Source organism: Lynx canadensis, chromosome B3 (genome assembly GCF_007474595.2).
Source record: "Lynx canadensis isolate LIC74 chromosome B3, mLynCan4.pri.v2, whole genome shotgun sequence".
Lineage (NCBI taxonomy): Eukaryota > Metazoa > Chordata > Mammalia > Carnivora > Felidae > Lynx > Lynx canadensis.
The window spans coordinates 28,566,419-28,586,593 of NC_044308.2; the positions used below are offsets into that span (position 1 = coordinate 28,566,419).

Here is a 20,175-nt window from a genome sequence, read left to right on the forward strand (position 1 = left end):
ATATCATAAATTCTAAGAGCTTTTTCTTGTTCTCTGATTATTCTTTATTCATAGCATTTTATTTCTGATTTATAGTTGTATTCATAAGTGTCCTTAAGGAGCCACCCTTAAGGTAAGCTACCCTTAACCTCTCCCTCTCTACCATCTCTATTTTCTCTTTAATAAGTTTTTTTTTCTAGTTCATCTTGGTCTTAATTTTTCTTTTTGAAGACTTTCCTCAAATATCTATTTATTCTATATTGCTCATTCATATTTCTGGTTTTTTTCCTTCCTTTCTTATTCATATATTCCTTTAGAGAGGTACTAAAAAGATGACTGAGAGTTCTTTGTGGCCAAGACTTGTCAACTGATAGCTTTTTAGGAGGAATTTAAAGGGATTTCCAACCCCACTTCCCCAGCCCTGTATTTCCTGGTATAATAATAAATAGCGGCTGGAATTGGTTTATTTGGTTTGTTTGGATATGAAACCTTCTAATCTCCTGCTTAAGGTAGATATGTTTGCCTGGGTTCTGCTTAAGGACATAAGGGGGAGCAGTGTGTTTGGGGACTGGACAATATGTTCTGGGTATAGGCTTTTGGTTAATCTGTTTTCTGGCTTCTTCATTACTCCTGCTGTCCAGGTTACTGGGTGTCTTAGAGTCTTGAGTCTCTCCAGCGTGCTCTGGGACAAATTAGCCTCCTATAATCCCCTAACCTATTTTACTTGTTTGTTCCATTAATTACTATTCTTCCATGTATTGTCATATGCTAGTATGAGTGAATTCTTTACTGCTGGTAGCCCCACTTCCTTTTTTGTTATCATTGTGTATTTATATAGGGTTTATTCACTATAATTTTAGTGGAGACTTAGGAAAGAGAGAAGATGGGAGAAATATGTATGTTCTACGTTCAATTTTCTCTCTCTGGAATGTCTGCACCTTAGGTTTCTCACTTAACAATACATTATGGACACAGTGTATGTAGATCTACCTTGTTTTTCATGATTGTGCATATAATTCTATGTAGAGATATAATTTGTGAATTGTGTGAAGAAATTTACTAGTTGTGAATCATCCTTGTATTCATACTCAGCACCTGCATAGGTGGCGGCCAGAGGGACATAATGGATATGATAATACTTTATTTTTGGCTTTTTCTACTTTAAGTGCGATTGTAATGTACTTCTTTTTATTTGTTTCTTTTTAGACTCTTGTGTTTCATTTCAGTATCAAGGTTATGTAGTCTTGTAAGATGACTTGGTAAGCTTTGTGTGTTTTTTTCTAAGATCGAGGGCAGTTTAAATAAAATTTTCAGCAGGGTCCAATTTTGCCTCTCATGAGGCCTCTGGAAACATCCAGAGATAATTTTGGTTGTCACAACTGGTTGGGTGGGGGTGCTGTTGGCATTTTGTGGGAAGAAGGATGTTCCTAAATGTGCTACAATGTCAGGTCAGTCTCGCATGACAAAGAATTATCTAGCACCAATTATCAGTACTTCCAAGGTTGAGAAACCCTGGTTGAAATGAAAATCTGAGCCTGAGCCTGATCCATGTTTTTCCATGTATTAGTTTTCATATTTTCCATTCCTTTAGTCAGTTTTAGTAATTTTAGATTCTAAAAAAATGATGACTTCATTTATACTTTTGAATCTATGGTTATGAAGCTCTTTTCATTTCTAAAGTTGTTTTCTTTATCGTTGATTACTTTCCAGAAGCTTGTCTGTTTTATTGGTCTTTTGAAAGAATCAGTCCTTTTATTTTTTTAAATCTAATTTTCTTTATTTTTGTGTGAGTCTTAGCTCTCCTTTTGCTTCTCTAGTTTATTGGATAATTGTGTTTTAAATTGCTTTTTTAACAAAAGTATACATTTTCTTAGCGCTGTTTGATTTCATTGCATAAGTTTTAAAATGTAGTATATTTATTTTCTAAATAGTTTGTATTTCCTGAGTGGTTTGATTCCATCTTTTGTCCATAAGTTTAGTGTAATAGTTACAGTGAATACCTGGGAATGACCACCCAGTCCCCACCCATGTGAAGAAACAGACTATTGCTAGCACTGGAAACCTTTTGCAGGCTCCTTCCAGATAATCATTCCCTTCTATGCTAATCTTTAACTTTTCTCTAGTTTTATCATCTATATATACCTTTCTGAACAATGTGGTTTACTGTTGCCTGTTTTTAAGCTTCATGTTAAGAGTCATATGTGTTCTTTCATGTCTGTCTTTTGCTTAACATTGTGTTTTGAATTTATTCATATTATGTGTAGCTGGAGTTCTTTTTCATTTCAGTATTTCATTGTTTGAATACACCATAACATTTTTATCCATTGGAGTTGATTCCAGCTTGCTATTAGGAATAGTGCTACCCCAAGGGATACAGGAGTACTGATGCCTCGGGGCACTTGTACCCCAATGTTTATAGCAGCACTCTCAACAATAGCCAAATTATGGAAAGAGCCTAAATGTCCATCAACTGATGAATGGATAAAGAAATTGTGGTTTATATACACAATGGAGTACTACGTGGCAATGAGAAAGAATGAAATATGGCCCTTTGTAGCAACATGGATGGAACTGGAGAGTTGTGATGCTAAGTGAAATAAGCCATACAGAGAAAGATACCATATGGTTTCACTCTTATGTGGATCCTGAGAAACTTAACAGAAACCCATGGGGGAGGGGAAGGGAAAAAAAAAAAAAAAGAGGTTAGAGGGGAAGAGAACCAAAGCATAAGAGACTCTTAAAAACTGAGAACAAACTGAGGGTTGATGGGGGGTGGGAGGGAGGGGAGGGTGGGTGATGGGTATTGAGAAGGGCACCTTTTGGGATGAGCACTGGGTGTTGTATGGAAACCAATTTGACAATAAACTTCATATATTGAAAAAAAATAAAAGGAATAGTGCTACCATGTTCATTCTTCTCTATATTCGTGGGACACCTGTGCAAGCATTTTTCTGGGCACATACTTAGAAGTTGGATTACTGGGACATGAGGGTCAATTTCTTCTTAAGAGTTCTTTAGAAAAAATTTTTTAACATTCTTAGGTGGCTTTTGGGCTATTTTTAGTTTTTCTCTGGTCAGAGAATATGGCTTCCCAGCTGAATTATCAACAATTGCTTCAACTTAACCATTGGTGTTATTATGTCTTTGCTTATTGCCGTTTCTTGTATTCCATGGTTGCTTCCCACCTCCAAAAATATATCCCTGAATCATGTCCTCTGTTTTTATTTCTAGAAAGGATTTCTGGGAATGTATATGGAGAGTGTTCCTTGAATACTCAGTATCTGTTTTTATTATTTATTCAACACCTACCTATCTGACTCTGTGTAAAGTACTCTACATAGGTGCTGAGAATACAGAGGTGAAAGAAACACAGGAATCGTGCCTGTCCTGATGGAACTACATACATAATTCTAAGTTCATAATTGAGTCTCTTCTAGGTTCTTTACACTTTTATCTTCCAGGATTTATTGCTGCAGGTGAAAATCCTGATGCCTGATTCTTCTTTTTCTATAATTTTTCTTTTTGGACATTGGTAGGTGTTTTTTGCTTTTTTTTTTTAACTGTGAAGTACAGAATTTTACTTTTCAATATTCCTTTGGGGCATTCACAGCCACTTCATATTTGAGGTCTTTCTTTAGCTTGACAGCCTTTGTCTCTTATTTCTTTCCCTCAGTCTTATGGATGAACAGTGGATGAATATTAATTCTCTGTATTCCTATCTCCCATTTCCCTTAACTCTTCTTTTTCTGTACCCCTTCCTCTCCCATTCCCTGTTTCCTTTTTCTCCATTGTTCTAAAGCAATGTCACAACTTGGTCATCTTGTTCATCTTTTTTTTTTTTTTTCTTTTCCTGATAGAATCTTTTTGATTTCCTAGAATTGACTTTTGCACAGAAATTTTTTTATATTTTGTGGATGTAATACCTTCTCAAGTATTGCTAAAGATTCCAATTAGATTTTTTTGTTTTATTTTCTTCATTAATAATGCTTCAGGTCACCTGTTCTGTTTGTTCAACTTGGTGCTTTTTTTTCCCCCCCAGATTGCTGGTTTTCTTCAAATATCTGGCAATACTTGGCTATCTGCATAGATGAGGCATACCATTGATCATTGTCAATGGTTGATGTGACTGTCCTCCGCAATTGTCAGTCTTCTCTGCTATGGCCTCCTCCCCCCCCTGACTTGTACACCTATGCTCTGCCTATGGCGTGGGAATGGGGAGGTTCTGGCAGGCAGACTTTTCAACTCAACTCCTCTGAGTAAAAGGAAAAGGTGATTTTGCTGCTGTGTTGAGTTATATTTTTTAAAATGTGCCTTTCTTTCTGGCTCTGACACCCACACTTAAGAGGCCATCAAGTTAGGCCTCTTAAACAATAAATTTGTTCCAGCTGTAGTTGGAACAAATACAGCAAGTATTTCTGGAAAGAAAGAAAAATCGTTCTAACTTTATCCACTGTATTGTAGACAACTATGCTCTGGTTTAGAAAAGTTGTCTTTTTGAGCTCTGCCAAAACTAGTTATGAAGGTCCTTCCTAACCCATCAGGTTCCTTGTGAATGAGTGGCAAATTGTGTCTTGTAGAGAAGTATTCTGTGATAAATGGCATGTAAAAAAGAAAAGTGGCTCTATAGTAAAATGGTGATCATTTTATAATTTTTAGTTTTGTGAAAGGTCTACTTCTTTATAACTAACACATTTGACCTTTTAAAATATAAGGAAGTGGAATTTATGGAAACATTCAGGCTTTTCAAAGTTAAAAAGGTAGCTGTTTTAAGGAAACCAAAGTTTGGGATATTTATTTTAAGTGGAAGAAGTCAGTAGCTTTAACCTTATGTACATAGCCATATGAGTAAAATGTTTTCTTTAGAATGTTTCAGAATTTTCTGAAGTTTTGCTTTATAATTGACTAATTGCCTTTGTTTATTCCCAAAGCATCTATTAAGTTGAATTGTTCAAAATTTGTTTCTTTTTAAAAAAACTGATAAATATTATTTGTCACATCAAACCTGGATTTAAAAGTAAATGTTCAACTTTAATGAGTTCTTTTAGTGGAATTTTAGTGACAGATGAATGATAGCTTGTCCCTAAAGTCTTCTAATGTACTCAGTGTGTGCTTATTCTGTGTAGCCCTAGCAAATTCTTTTTCCTTTTCAGAATGGGACAACAGAAGAAGTAACTTCAGAAGAAGAGGAAGAAGAAGAGATGGCTGAAGTAGGTGTTTTATGTAAAAAAAATCACATTTTATAAATAATAAATCTTCATTTTTGAACATTTTTAATAATTCTCTAATCTCCTTTATAAGCCTTTGTTAATGTGGAATAATGCAAAGCACATGGTATTTGAAATTGAATGTAATTTCTAAAGTCTGCTTTTAGCTTTAATTAATGATAAAACTTTAATGGTTTTAAGCAAATCACTTATCTGATGTCTTTGGATTTGATTTCCTAACAAATAAAAGCTCTTATTAACATTTAGCATTAAAATAATATTTATGTTTAATAGTAATCAATACTTAACCTGTACTTGGTTATTTTTAGGAAGAGGAACTATTAAGTTTTAAAAATTCTGAATTTATGGGGGTCTACGTGGCTCAGTCAGTTAAGCATCCGACTTTGGCTCAGGTCATGATCTCCACAGCTTGTGAATTCGATCCCCACATTGGGCTCGCTGCTTTCAGCCTGTCCGCGCAGAACCCAATTCAGATCCTCTGCCCCCTCTATCTGCCCCTCTCCCGCTTGCACTCTCCCCCAAAATAAATATTATAGAAAAAAAAAATTCTGAATTTGAGCGTTTGAGAACATTTCAGGGACTACTCACTAGAAGTAGTAAAGCTACCTCCTGTTGAAAAACCATCTAAGAATTTCGTAGGGCAAATTCTAAGACTTTGACTTTAGACCAGTTTGCCACTCACGGATACAATTTTAATTTGTGTTTAAATGCAGCTCTGAGGCTTTGTGTTTAAATGCAGACTTCAGAGTGGAGATCTAGGTTTCTACATTGACCACGTAAAAGGTATTTGAGTTCCACAGTCTTGATTTTAAAATATCTTTTCCATTTTGGATCTTAGAGTTAATTCAAGTTACTACCTTCTTTTCTTGATTTGGAAAATCTTAAATGTAAAATACACTTCTTAGAATGCCTTAAAACTAAAGAAGTAGTTGTGGGTTTGTTTTGTCAGTGTGGGAGCAAAATAATCCTTAACGTCTAATTTGTAATTTGTGTGACTTTTAGGGATAGAGTTAAATGTTAAAAGCATTTCATGTTTTTAAGCCTTTTCCATGGGTTCAGTGTACAATGAAGTAGACATTCAAAAGTTTATGTACTTTTCATTTTTCCCTTCAAAATGATATAAAGAAGGGACAGCAGCATTTAGGGAAAGAAATCTAGAAAGACAGGAGCCTGGACTTCAAAGATGTCAGATTAAGATAGGTGAATAGAAGATAATCTAGGTAACTAAAATAATATGGTAAAAAGTCCCAAGCAGCCTTGGGCGTGGTGTGTTTAGGTGCATTGAAGCTGTCTTTTTGGGAGATTAAGATTGATGTGTTGGAGTCATGGAAGGAAAGCAGGGTTGACTAGCAAAGCAGATGGCTTAGAAGTCTTGAATTGGAGACAAATATGTTTATCTTTGGTGTGACTGTTGAGAAAAAGGCCTTACACAGAAAAAGGTGTGCTGAGAACATTGTTCTATAAAGATAATCCACACAGAACAGAATTCATCATTAATACTCAAGTGGAGAAGATTTATGGATAGGAATGTGGCTGAGTTTGAAGTTTTAGGAGGAGATACAGACTAAGGACATTTGTGAGAACTCTGAAGAAAATAAGTGTGGGATGGAACAAAGGTGTAAACCTTTCATGGGGAGGGAGCTCTATGAAACATGGAGTCATGGACAGGGTCTGAATAAGAAAGGAATATAATAATAGGGGTTGAAGAGATGAGAGTCTAAGAAAAAGACCGCCGAGTCTGGATGGAGGTGATCTTTAGCCTGGTCTACAAATCACAATGAGTTAGTTTGGTTAAAAAATGGCGATAGTAGGGCACCTGGGTGTCATAGTTGGTTAAGTGTCAGACTCTTGATTTCCGCTTAGGTCATGATCTCACGGTTTGTGGGTTTTGAGCCCCAAGCCCAAGCCCCGAGTCGGGCCTCGGGCTGACAATGTGGACAGCATCTGCTTGGGATTCTCTCTTTCTGCCTCTCCCCAGCATTTATGCACTCTTTCTTCATCCCCCCCCCCAAAAAAAAAAAAAACTTAAAAAGAATGGAAATAGTATCAACTACTCCTTTAGAGATTTTGATGGTTGAAGTAGAGAAGATAATAGAAAAAGGTTATGATTTTAAAAGTTCTGCATAGATTTAAGAATAGATGATATGGGAAAGGAGGGAGGAGAGTGATGTAGTGATCAAAGATGTTAACCAAGGGATATAACACAAATTCTTATCTAACTTTTTCCTAATTACAAAAATCAGTAGGTGCTTACTGTAGAAAACTTGGAAAAGAAGGAAAAGCACTAAATATCTCTAGAAATAACTTGTTATTTCAGTTATGTCCTAATCTCTTTTTTTCTGTGTTTATTTTAGTATAATTGAGATTTATATTCAGTTTTTCATTTTTTTTAAGTTTATTTATTTGAGAGAGAAAGCACGAGCAAGGGAGGGGCAGAGAGAGAATCCCAAGAAGGCTCCGTGCTACAAGCCTGACACAGGGCTTGATCCCACAAACTGTGGGATCGTGACTTGAGCTGAAATCAACAGTTGGGTCGCCTGACTGAGCCAGCCAGGCGCCCCATATATATTCAGTTTTGTGTGCTTTTTGCATTGCGTTATTTTTTCAATTTAGTATGTTTTTTTAACCTAATGTGTTCAAATTATGATCATTTCAACATAATTGACATAAAATAAAATAATGAGCCCTTTGTTTTTCTCACTAAGTCTTCCAAATCTGGTGTGGACTATATACTTAAGGCACATCTCAATTCAGACTGGTCACATTTCAAGTGCTCAGCAGCCACAAGAAACAAGAGACTGCCCTGTTGGACAGCACATCTCTAACTAGCATGAGCCGTATGGTCACCCAGGGGTGTCCAGTCCCCCAGCTCACCCCAGGTCTGGGGCAAGGCCAGAGCAGCAGCCAGAAGCAACAGGTGGAGCCTGAGCACAGAACCTGGTACCCACAGTGGCCAGCCTGGCTCATTCACCTTGCCACTGCCCCCACAGAGCCAGGGATTGGTGCACTGCCATCCTCACTGCCCTTTTGTTTCATTATTGATAAAGAAGAAACAATTATGCTATGTTGACATTTTAATGGTCTTATATTTCATGAAATTGAGGTACCTGCTCTGGTATTTTTGCACATGCAGTTTTGTGGAGTGGTTTGTAGCTATAAAGTTTAAATAGGCATCTTTATGCCTAAGTCAATGTTCACATTTTAAATTAGTTCCTTACAGTAGATTTCTAGAAGTCAATTACTGGAACAAAGTATAAATAAGGTTCTTGATACCTAATGCTAAACTGTTGCAAAAGTTTCTTTTAATAGGAGATTTATTTAGTAAGAGTTATGGCTTTATAAAAGTATTAAATATGCTTAGATTCTAGCTCTAAAAATGTAGGATATAAAAAGATGGAAACTTCTGGATTGAATGTGAAGGTTTTTTTCCTTTTTCCATTCATTTGTCTGTTCTCTGTTGAGTCAAGAGTAATTTAACTTTTGGCATAAGCTTCAATAAGCTAATATTTTTCTTATCTTTGTAGGATATAGAAGACTTGGATCACTATGAGATGAAGGAAGAAGAGCCTATTAGTGGAAAAAAGTCAGAGGATGAAGGAATTGAAAAAGAAAATTTGGCAATATTAGAGAAAATCAGGAAGACCCAAAGGCAAGACCATCTCAATGTAAGTGTTTGCAAATATCTAAAATCTATACTTTTGGGATTAAGTAATTATAGGTAATAATACAAAACAGGGCAATTCATTAAGCTACCAGTCTAAGCTACCCTCCTCCACCCTTGCCTGTGTTGTGGATTCAGCCATGTTTTGTTGCCCTAGTGGGTTGTTGTTGTTGAAGTTTCTTATCTGTTGATAGCTCTCTACCATGTTCATCTGCTTTTTACGTGTTGGAATTAACCTGCTGTTCACTATATATACCCACTTTCCAGCCTGTTTATACTGCTTCCCCTTCTACCATGAGATCTATATTCAAATTTACTGTTTTCTACAAATAGAGTACAATTTAGATTCTTTCCCACAGAGCTTCCATCTGGTCTATCCTGCTCTAACCAAACCAAAAGTATTTTTTTTTCTTTTGACTTAACATCTCTTTTATGTGAAGTGGCATGGGGTATGGAGTGAATGAATGCTGAGTTTGGTAATAAACACAGCTGTGTGGCTTCAGTTTCCTCCACTCTAAAATATAGATAATACATACCTTTTGGATGATTACTGAGTAGAATAAATGAGAATGATACATTAAAATACCCAAAGTAGGGAAACATAGGAGAGTCTAGCCATTTGTCTCAACAGTTACTTCTTACTTCTTTGTATTAGAGCTGTTTATCAAACCCAAGACATCTATCTCAGAAGGACCTTTTTCTTAGGCACAGGTTCTCAAAAACAGGGAATGAATTATGTGGGGAAATGCCAAGTATTGTAAGCAGATGAATTACTCGCTCTCCTTCAGTCTTACACTATTAAATTTAATTGGCAAATTTTTATTTTTATTTATTTTTATTTATTTTTTAGAGAGCAAAGAAATTTAGTTCAACTCTTCATTATTTTTTTAAAAAGCTTGTGCCATTTAAGATTACTGTACTTTCTGTATCTTGTGATTGCTTTTAGTTTGTATATTATAATCAAAACAACTATGGATTATTTAATGTTTTCACATGAGAGACACTAAGCTAAGTACTTTAAACTTTATAAACCTTCCCATTCAACCTTTTATAGCCACTTCTAAAATAGTCTTCTTATTCTATGGGTGTGAAACTAGGGTTTAAACCAGTTAAGTAATGTAGGAAATAACTTTGTGAACCTGATTGCTACCCATTCCGCAAGGTGTAGTACAGCCATTAACATTTAAATTTTACATGATCAGTGTATTTTTTTAAACTAAGGTATTCTAAATGTTTGTCTTATGAGAAGTAGTTGCATTCCTAGTTAGTCTTCGGATAACATATTGGTGCAGTTTCATTTTTAGAGAAATCCCAACATGGAAAAGAACTGAAACTAGTTGCAGGTGAACATGTTATTTCTCAGTTTCTTAATAACGTAAAGTAGACCTTCAGTATAACATTCTTGCTTATAATCAGACTAATGAAACTGTGTTAGTTGATAGTCTAAAATGGTAAGGGCCTTCTAGTATGTTCAAAATTTGCTTCTGACCCAACATGCTTATTAAAATAGCCAGAATCAAAAAAAGAATGGCCAAAATCAGGAACACTGACAATGCTAAATGCTGAGGAGGCTGTGAAGCAACAGGAACTCTCACTCATTGCTGATGGGAATGTAAAATGGTACAGCCACTTTTGAAGACAGTCTGGCAGATTCTTATAACACTAAACATAATTTTTACCATACATTCCAGCAGTTTCAGTCTTTGGTATTTACCCAAATGAATTGAAGACTTCTGTCCTGACAAAAACCTAAATACTGGATGTTTATAGCAGCTTTATTCATAATTGCCAAAACTTGGAAGCAACTAGGATATCCTTCAGTAGGTTAATGGATAAACAGTGGTACATCCAGACAATATGGAATATTATTCCCTGCTAAAAAAAAAAAAAGAAATGAGTTGTCAAACCATGAAAAGACATGGAGAATTTTTAAATCCATATTACTAAGTGAAAGAAGCCAATCTGATGAAAAGGCTGCATAACTGTATGTTTCCAACTGTGTGATATTTTGGAAAAGGCAACACTGTGGAGACCATAAAAAAGATCAGTGCTTGCCAGAGGTGGGGTGGAGAGATAAATAGGCAAAGCGCAGAGGATTTTTAAGGGCAATGAAAATACTGTGATACTGTAGTGATGGATATGTGGTGTTATACATTTTCCAAACCTATATAGTATACAACACCAGAAGTGAACCTTCAGGTAAATTATGGATTTTGATGATATTGATGTGTCAATGGATTCATCAATTTAAGAAATGTACCTTCTGGGGGTGCCTGGGTGGCTCAGTCAGGTGAGTGTCCGGCTTTTGATTTCGGCTCAGGTCATGATCTCATGGTTGTGAGACTGAGCCCTGTGTCAGCATCTGCACTCGCAGCGCAGAGTTTGCTTGATATTCTCTCTCTCCCTCTTTCTCTCTCTCTCAAAATAAATAAACTTAAAAAAAATATATACCTTCTGGTGAGGGAAATTGATAATAAGGGAGACTATGCATTGTGGGGGCAGTTACATGGGAAATCTCTGGACCTTTCTTTAAAGTTTGCTGTGATCCTAAAAGTGCTCTAAAAAATAAAATCTTAAAAAAAATTAATATTTTAAAAAATCAATAGAATTTGAAATAGGTTTATACTAACCTCTAGGCTACTGCAGGAGCCATGGTGATCTAGACAGGTTGGTTAGACTTTTTTTTTTTTTTTTTTTTTAAATCATAAATGAGCCAGACATGTCCCCCAATTTTATATTCCTGTTGAAACTTTATAATCATCAATTTAATGAAGCTTCTTTGAGTTTTTAAAATTTTGAGTTGTGATCTATTTTTATAAATCTCATTGTAAACTTTCAGGCTTATATACCTGAAATCTTCAGTTATTGGACTCTGTAGATCCTGGTAAACAGCAGTTTTTCTGTTTCAGGGTGCAGTATCTGGGTCTGTGCAAGCTTCAGATAGACTTATGAAAGAGCTCAGGGACATATACAGATCACAGAGTTATAAAGCAGGTAAGGACCCCTGGGTGTCTGCTCTGTTGTCCTTATGCTGTTTTTAAGTTTCAAATAGTAAACTTCAGTTCTCATAATATAACTGGACAGGCACAGAAATGGTTATGAACTTTATTTTAGGGATTTTAAATGCAGATTTAATCAAGTTATCAAAAGATGTGGAAGGTAGAATAAGAGGAGTTTACTTGTTCAGATTTTTGAAAATTGTTTTTATGGATACCTCAAAATTTTTGTCTTCTTGCTAACAAGGATTAATTCATAGATGATTTTTATCTTCTAGGAATATTACAAGTAATATCTGCTTTGGAAAGTAAACAAAATATTATATGAACAAAGAACTATTGCCAAGTTGATTTTTATGAATTTTTGTTCCTTTTTTTTTTTTTTAACCACATAATCAACTTTTATTGTAGAGGTTGTTATGGTATACCTTTAAAAGAATAGGTGATTTTGGTTTGGTTTTGTTTTTGGCCCTTTTTCCCCCCTTCATTTCAAAGTTTGAGTGTTCTTTCTTACAGAGTAAGACTTAAATACTGTGGAACCTCTCCACTTGAAATAAGATTCCCCTGTGTTGTTATTGAGATTCTAACAATATTAAATAAGGGAAAGAGCCAACCTTATAATATGTTTGAAAAAGTAGCTTTGTTATCCATTCAGAAATTCTTAGAGTGATCAAATCTAAATAATTAGAGCTTACATAAAAACAACAAGCAAGCAAAAAAAATTTCTGCTTTAGAATCCAAGGTAAGCCGAACTTGCTTCGGAGTTATTAGAAGTTTTGGCATCCTGTTTTCTTACGATATGTCTAAAAGTTTATCTGTAGAAACCTAATCAAGTATAGTTAAATATTTGAATATGGGTTTATTTTTAAATGTTAAATAATTACTTGTTTGCTACAGCATTGTTTATAGTAGCAAATTAAAAATTAATAATCAGACATAGGGTGGAATTGGTTAAATTATGGTATATCCATGAAACAAATTTCTATAGTTATTTAAAGATTGACAGTAGACTTCTTACATACTAAGTTGGAAAGATGCCCCAGAAAGTTGAAGAAAGTTTATAAAACTATATAGAGGGATTTCATTTTTATAGAAATAATTGCATGTGTATAGAAGAAGAATCTTTAAAGTGCACATGATTTTTGCATAGTTTTCCCCCTCCTATTCACAGTTAATGGTAAACAGTTTCTCAGCTCATTAAAGAATCCTCTTCATTGATGGCTTTAATTCTCTGTTGAGAGTATAAGATACTCAGCTCAATGGCAAAACATTTACAATATAGCTTAGTTGTTCTATGTTTTAGTAGCAAAATTTCTAGATTTTGATGGTTATTTAGTGTATTCATTTATACCGAAGTGGTATGTATAAGATCAAATAGAGTAATTTACATGGCCTATATCTTTACAGGGATTTATTCAGTGGAACTCATAAATGACAGTTTATATGACTGGCATGTTAAACTGCAGAAGTAAGTGACTTTTATATGCTAACCCAGTCTTCGTAATGATAGACTTTCACAATGGAGACTTTTTTCCCCCTTAATTTGATAACCTCTAAAATATGGTTTTTACCTAGAATTTTAGACTGTGTTTCTGTAGAACTAGTTCTCAGGTTGTTAAAATGAGCTGTTTCTTAGGCTTAAATAAGTAAAGTGAGAAAGAGGAAGGAGAAGAAGGACTAGCTATGGGATAAAGTGTTTCATGGAGGTAGATAATTGGGAACTATAGAAACAAAAGTGAATTTAATAACCTGATTGACTGTGATATCCAGTTTGTATTTGAAATGAGGAATTTGAGTAGGCCCTAATGTGTAGAAACAGTTGTAGACAAATTTAGATTTTGTTAGTGATTTCAGTTTTTCCGGTCTTGTCCATGGTAATTTTCTTCCCTTGAATCCCTTGGCTAATAATAATACAATTTTAGAGAAGCAGATTAATTTTTTTTGAGTTCTTATGGAAATTTATGTACATATGACTTTCCTTTAGAATGACTGCTAACTTGGAATCCCCTTATGGGAATGGATTTAGAATACTGTGATCTTTTTGGACATTTAATCTCAAGGAGTTGAAAGCTATTACAGTTTATTTTTCCAGGGACCATAGAGCAAGTTTATGTTTGAAACTTACCCTAGGGGTTCTGTTTAGCTCTTGAACTGGTTCATTTTTGTGGTTAGTAAGAAAACATCTTTGGACTTTTTATTTTAATTGGTTTTTTGTTATGTAATTCTTAGGGTCGACCCTGATAGTCCTTTGCACAGTGATCTTCAGATCTTAAAAGAAAAAGAAGGCATAGAATATATTTTGCTTAACTTCTCTTTTAAGGTAAGAAAATTTTAAGGGGACTCGATATACTTCTAATGGAAATGTATATTTTTATAATTGCTTTGGGAAAACACGTAGGGATTATTTGGTAACATAGAAGGTATTCGTTCCTTGTGGCTCAGGAATTCTCATGTATATACCCTGCAAGAGATGAGCACTTAGGTACTCAAATTGTTCAGAGCAGTGTTGCTTATAATAGCCCCAAACAGAAAATAACCCAATTGTCTGTTTCAGTAGAATGGAAAACTGGTATTCATATAAAAAGGAATAGAGCTATGTGCAAAACGATGGGTGAACCTTAAACACAATGTTCAGCAAAAGAAGCCAGACCCCAAAACAAGTCTTGTACAATTTCATTTATATTGGGCTCAAAAATAGGTAAAACTAAATTGCTTAGGGCATGCCTTCTCAGTGGAGACAGTATCCCCACCAATGGGGTGAAAACTGGTTCCTTGGAGTGAAAAAAATCTTAGATATACACTGGTCTGTGGCCTTTTAAGGGGCCATATTATATAAACTGTTAACACAGTATGTCTGTGGTGGGGGATAGATTCAGAAAAAAAAAATTCTAAAAAGCCTTTTTGGTGGAGCAGAAATTAAAAGAAGGTTGAAAAATGCAGATTTATGGATTCAAACTTAGGTAATTACTATCAAGAAAAGCAAAGATGTGATTACCATACAGTTGAGGATAGGGAGTAAATCTAGGTGAGAGGGATGGAGTTGTAAGCTGAAAGAGACATCTGGGGACTTCTTGGATACTGGCTCTAGTCTGTTTTTTGACCAGGGCTGTGGTTACATGGATGCCTATTTTATAATATATAACGGCATACTTTTATATGTTACCATACTTTCTGAATTTATGTGTTATATTTAATACCTTTTCTTTAAATGGTAAGAATAAAGGGTAAAGAATAGCAGTAGAATTTAGATAAAATGTAATGATTTAATATGGATAAATAAGTGTAGTAGTTTTAAATCTTTCGTCTCAAAAAAACCCTAGGAAATATATTTCTAAGGAGCTATATTTGAATTATATAGAGCTTCTATTTGCTGTGTTCTTTTAAATTCGGAAAGAAATCTACAGACATATATTTTTTCCATTTCAGTTAGGTAGACTTCAGTGCATTAGGGCTATAGAGGGGCTATAGAAGGCTTGAGGACATGGAAGCATCTAAAATATAATTCCTGCAAGAGCCTGCAGTCTTCCTAGGGAGAAATCTGTGATGAAGGCTGTACTGCTTTGGAGACCATGATGAAGAGTCTGGGATCTTAACCTTTAGACAGTAAAGAACCAGTCAGTACAGGTTTTTAGGTAGGAGCATGATTGATCTGTTAGGCTTTTTATTATTATTATTTTAAACAGTCATTATGTCTTCGTCATCAGATAGGGTTTGGATTGGAGAGAGTAGATACCTGGGAGACTAGTTGGGACTTTAATTTTAATCTGGGCAAGGGGTAATGAAGGATGATGGTGGTAGGAATAGGTGAGAGTAGAGGGATAATGAGGGGTTTTGAAGGAAGAAACAAAGATGTGAAAGAATATACTTGCAAAAAGTAATTTTTTTGAAAACTTTTTACGTAGCTTTTGTGTGTTATATTTTGGGGGATATATCTTCATTTATGATTGAACTTTCTTCAAATAACTCAAATTCTATATTTTCCCTCAATTTTGTTATTATAGAAACTTTTATGATTGTCAATTGGGTTGTCTTCTAGAGAGTGAATCTGGTATATATTTACTGAAGTTGCTAATGACTGTATTTTTACTGATTCATAAGGTGAAAAAATAAACCAGGACAGTAGCATTTTTTTTCTTTCAATTTTTAAAAATGTTTATTTTTGAGAGAGAGAGAGAGAGAGAGAGAGAGAGATCATGACCTGAGCCAAAGTCAGATGCTTAACCGACCGAGCCATGCAGGTACCCCCCTTTTTTAAAAATTCTGTATGCAAAATGTTTTAACCTGAACAATCTATAAACAGTTGTATTAAATCATATGCCCAGGTGTCCAACACCAAGCTTAAGAAATAGAATCTTATAGGGGCACTAGGATGGCTCAGTCGGTTAAGTGTTGACTTTGGCTCATGGTTCATGAGTTCGAGCCCGCCCTGCCCTCATCCTGCTCTCTGCTGTCAATGCAGAGCCTACTTCAGATCCTCTGTCTCCCTTTCTCTCTGCCCCTCCCCCGCTGGCTCCTGTGCGCATGTGCTCTCTCCCCCAAAAATAAAAGCATTAAAAAAAAAAAAAAGAAAGAAAGAAAGAAAGAAAACCTTATACCTGAAACTAATGTAAGTTATGTCAATTATGTTAAAAAAAAATTCAGGTCTATGTCTTTTCTTCTTCTTCTTAAGCAGTATCTTTTGAAAGTCCTCTGTGTGTTCTTTCCTTCTCACTTCCTCCTGGAGAGGTGTTTTTAAGGGAATATGAAATCTTGACCACTAAACTGAAAGATTTGTGGCTGTACTTAATGTTTTCATGGTATTTTCCTGCTCTAGGTACAACTTAAGGGAGGGGACAATCTGGGAGGTAAATGGCTGAAATTCGCTGGATTTGTCTTTCTGGACCATGGCTCTTGATACCAGAAACAAGGGCCTTGTGAGGCCTGAAATCTTTTCTTTTCTTTTCTTTTCTTTTCTTTTCTTTTCTTTTCTTTTCTTTTCTTTTCTTTTCTTTCCAATGTTTAATTATTTTCAAGAGACAGAGAGACAGAGTGTGAGCAAGGGAGGATCAGAGAGAGAAGGAGACAGTCTGAAGCAGTCTCCAGGCTCCAGGCTTCAGCATAGAGCCCTACATGGGGCTCCAACCATGAGATCATGACCTGAGCTGAAGTTGGACGCTTTAACCAACTGAGCCACCCAGGAGCCCCAAGGCCTGAATTATTTCTTAAGAGGCCTGGGAAGAATGTGATTGCTCTGAACTAAGTGACATTGGCAAACTGAATTGCCAAGTTATTAGTATCAGGATTCACAGACTTGGAAGGATAGCAGGTATTATCCAGAAAGAAGGATTTATAAGAAGGAGCATGAACAGTATTTATGTCCATGCCTCAGATGTCCATGGTGACAACTTGAAAGTCATGAGTAATAAGAAAATGGAACTTGAGATATAACAACACAAGGTTGGGGATGGGGCAGGAGAGAAAATGGGGACCAATTAGATTTGTCAGCAATGTGGCAAATCTTTTGTGCTGTGCTTTTAAGGGAGTGGTGGTCTGGTTTTTAAAACCATATCTAAATCACTCAGCTGAATTCTGAGGTACTACTTTAAGAAGGGTTTATTTAGACAAATTTGAATTCATTTAGAGAATAGCAGCAAGGATTTGAAAGAGATTTTTATGTCCTAAGATAGCTGGGCAAATTGTGGATTTGGAGAGAAGAACATAGGGGCTCATGAGAGTTTGTCCTCAACTATTTAAAGGGCTATGTATGTGGAAACTTTAGTTTGATTTTGTTTTTGATTGACGGTTTATTAATTTGGTAGTTTGATTTTTGTTTTGATTAACATGACATTAGAACTAGTAAGTCAAACTGTAAACAGGTGATTTTTCAAGTGATAACTATTCATCTGGTGACAGTCTTTCGAGAAGAGAATGCTCCTGGAGCACCTGGGTGGCTCTGTTGGTTGAGTGTCTGACTCTTGGTTTCATCAAAGGTCATGATCTTGCAGTTCATGAGATTGAGCCCTGTGTTGGGCCCTGTGCTGGTAGCATGGAGCCTGCTTGGGATTCTCTCTCTCCCTTTCTCTTTGCCTGCCCCGCCCCTCCCCACCCCCCTCCACTTGTACTCTCTCTCTCAAAATAAATTAAAAAAAAAAAAAATAGAATGTTCCTTATCATTAAAAATATGTTGGAAAAGGGCACCTGGGTGGCTTAATTGGTTAAGCGTCTGACTTTGGCTCAGGTCATGATCTCACGGGTTGTGGTTTCAGGCACCACATCAGGCTGTGTGCTGACAGCTCAGAGCCTGGAACCCACTTTAGATTCTGTGTCTTCCTCTCTTTCTGCCTCTCCTCTGCTAGCTCGCTCTCTCTCTCTCTCTCTCTCTCTCTCTCTCTCTCTCTCTCAAAAATAAATAAAACTTAAAAAAAAAAATATGTTGGAAGGCCAAGATACTGAATTGGAAACTTTGTGAGATCCTTGTAAACCTTGAGATTCTCAGTTCCTGAGTTAGTATACCAAGATAACTCAAATTTCTATTGTAAGTCCTCCTCAACCTCTCTGCTGTAATCCTGTAAGGAACTCTTATTTCTGTAAAATATTAATTACTGAGTTCCATGGTACAGAGTTTATGGAATAGTCCCTAGGTTTTGATGTGAAGGAGTTACTCTGAATGAAGAATTACTTAAAATGAAAGTAGTTCTCACTGCCACATAATCAATTTAAAAAGCTTTATCATTTGGGAACACATATTTAAAGATCTAAAAAATAGATTAAATGAAATTGTACTTTACCAAGCTTTGTGTCCATGCCTTTCATTATGTCTATTAAACTGTAGATAAATGGTGAGCTACTTATTTGGAAGTAGATTATAATTATTATTAGGTTGATATCTTGTGTGGGTAGATTCTCCCTTGAAGTAGAAATCTAAGATTATCTGTTTTAGCCACCAGAAGTGTGCTTTTTGTCTTCCTCTCCTATTAGGATTGAATTTTCATAGTTCATATGTTCCTTAGAATCTTATTTGAGGATGGGTGGAAGTAGGGAGTTAAAAGTAAGTTACTGGACTTAATGCTGCTTATTCTTGCAGTTAAAACTGTATTTTTGTGTTCCTTGGAAATAACTGAACAAGACAAATGTTTGTTTAGCTTCTTTACCCTCAAATTGGTTTAAGAGACAATTAGTTCCTTCCTTTTAATAGATCATAAAATTGGAGATAATTTCTCTTAGACATCCTGTCATATCTTTATTGGAGGCAGTATGCTTTTTCCTTACCCTATTGCTGTAGGAAAATGAGGGGCAGCCTTTTTGGCTTTCTGGCTACCCAGAGATTGACCTCTAATGCTCTTGGCCACCTCAGCTACTGTTGTTTAAGTTCATTAAGAGAAAAAGCTCTTGTTCTTCTGGAAAGCTGTTTCCAGGACTGATAATTTGAAAAAAAGAATTGTACTTGGTAGCCTGAAAATTAGCTAAGGTTTCTTTTCTCTCATCTTCTCTTCATACGTTTTTTGTCAAGTCTGCTAATCTTTGTCATTTAATTAGAGCAATTAGTCTATTTGCATATAATGTTATTAGTGATATTGGGGTTTAAATCTTCTGTCTCATAAGTGCTTTCTATTTGTCCTTGTTATTCTATGTTCCTTTTTCTCATTCTTTTGATTTTTTTTTAAATTACTCCAGTTTCTCTCCTCTTTCAGCTTCATGCATACGTGTTCTCTTACCTTTATTTACTCCCTTACAATTATAATGTATATCCTTGTCTAATATAAATTTGTTCATTTATATTTTATTTTTCCCTATCAATGCAGAGACTTAGAACATGGATTCCCTGCCAAACATGTGCTGTCATGCATTTTCTGTACTTCCCTAAAAACTGCACATTATTGTTATATAATTAATCAATATTCATTTTTTTTAATTTTTTTTTTCAACGTTTATTTATTTTTGGGACAGAGAGAGACAGAGCATGAATGGGCGAGGGGCAGAGAGAGAGGGACACACAGAATCGGAAACAGGCTCCAGGCTCCGAGCCATCAGCCCAGAGCCCGACGCGGGGCTCGAACTCACGGACCACGAGATCGTGACCTGGCTGAAGTCGGACGCTCAACCGACTGCGCCACCCAGGCACCCCTCAATATTCATTTAGATCTATGTGTATATTTGTTCTTTTCATGGTCTTTAGTCTCCACATTTCCATCTAGGATCATGCTTCTCCTGCCTGAAGAATATCCTTTAACATTTCCTTGTGTCTGCTGACAGGAAAATAACTTTAGTGTGAATTAATTTTTGGAAAGTATTTGTATTAGGTATAGATTTTTAGGTTGGAAATTACTTTCAGCAG

At 35.6% G+C, this 20,175-nt stretch overlaps 1 protein-coding gene across 2 annotated transcripts in view; it reads left to right on the forward strand.

Moving 5' to 3' along the window:
• The window catches only part of UBE2Q2 (ubiquitin conjugating enzyme E2 Q2), a 63,480-nt gene that overhangs the window by 19,187 nt on the left and 24,118 nt on the right, over positions 1–20,175 (forward strand). For both annotated transcript variants that reach the window (XM_030317616.1, XM_030317615.1), the window contains 5 exons: positions 5,130–5,186; positions 8,729–8,869; positions 11,775–11,859; positions 13,269–13,329; positions 14,091–14,181. In XM_030317616.1, coding sequence (XP_030173476.1) covers positions 5,130–5,186; positions 8,729–8,869; positions 11,775–11,859; positions 13,269–13,329; positions 14,091–14,181 — 435 coding nt within the window. The remainder of the gene's footprint in view (positions 1–5,129; positions 5,187–8,728; positions 8,870–11,774; positions 11,860–13,268; positions 13,330–14,090; positions 14,182–20,175) is intronic.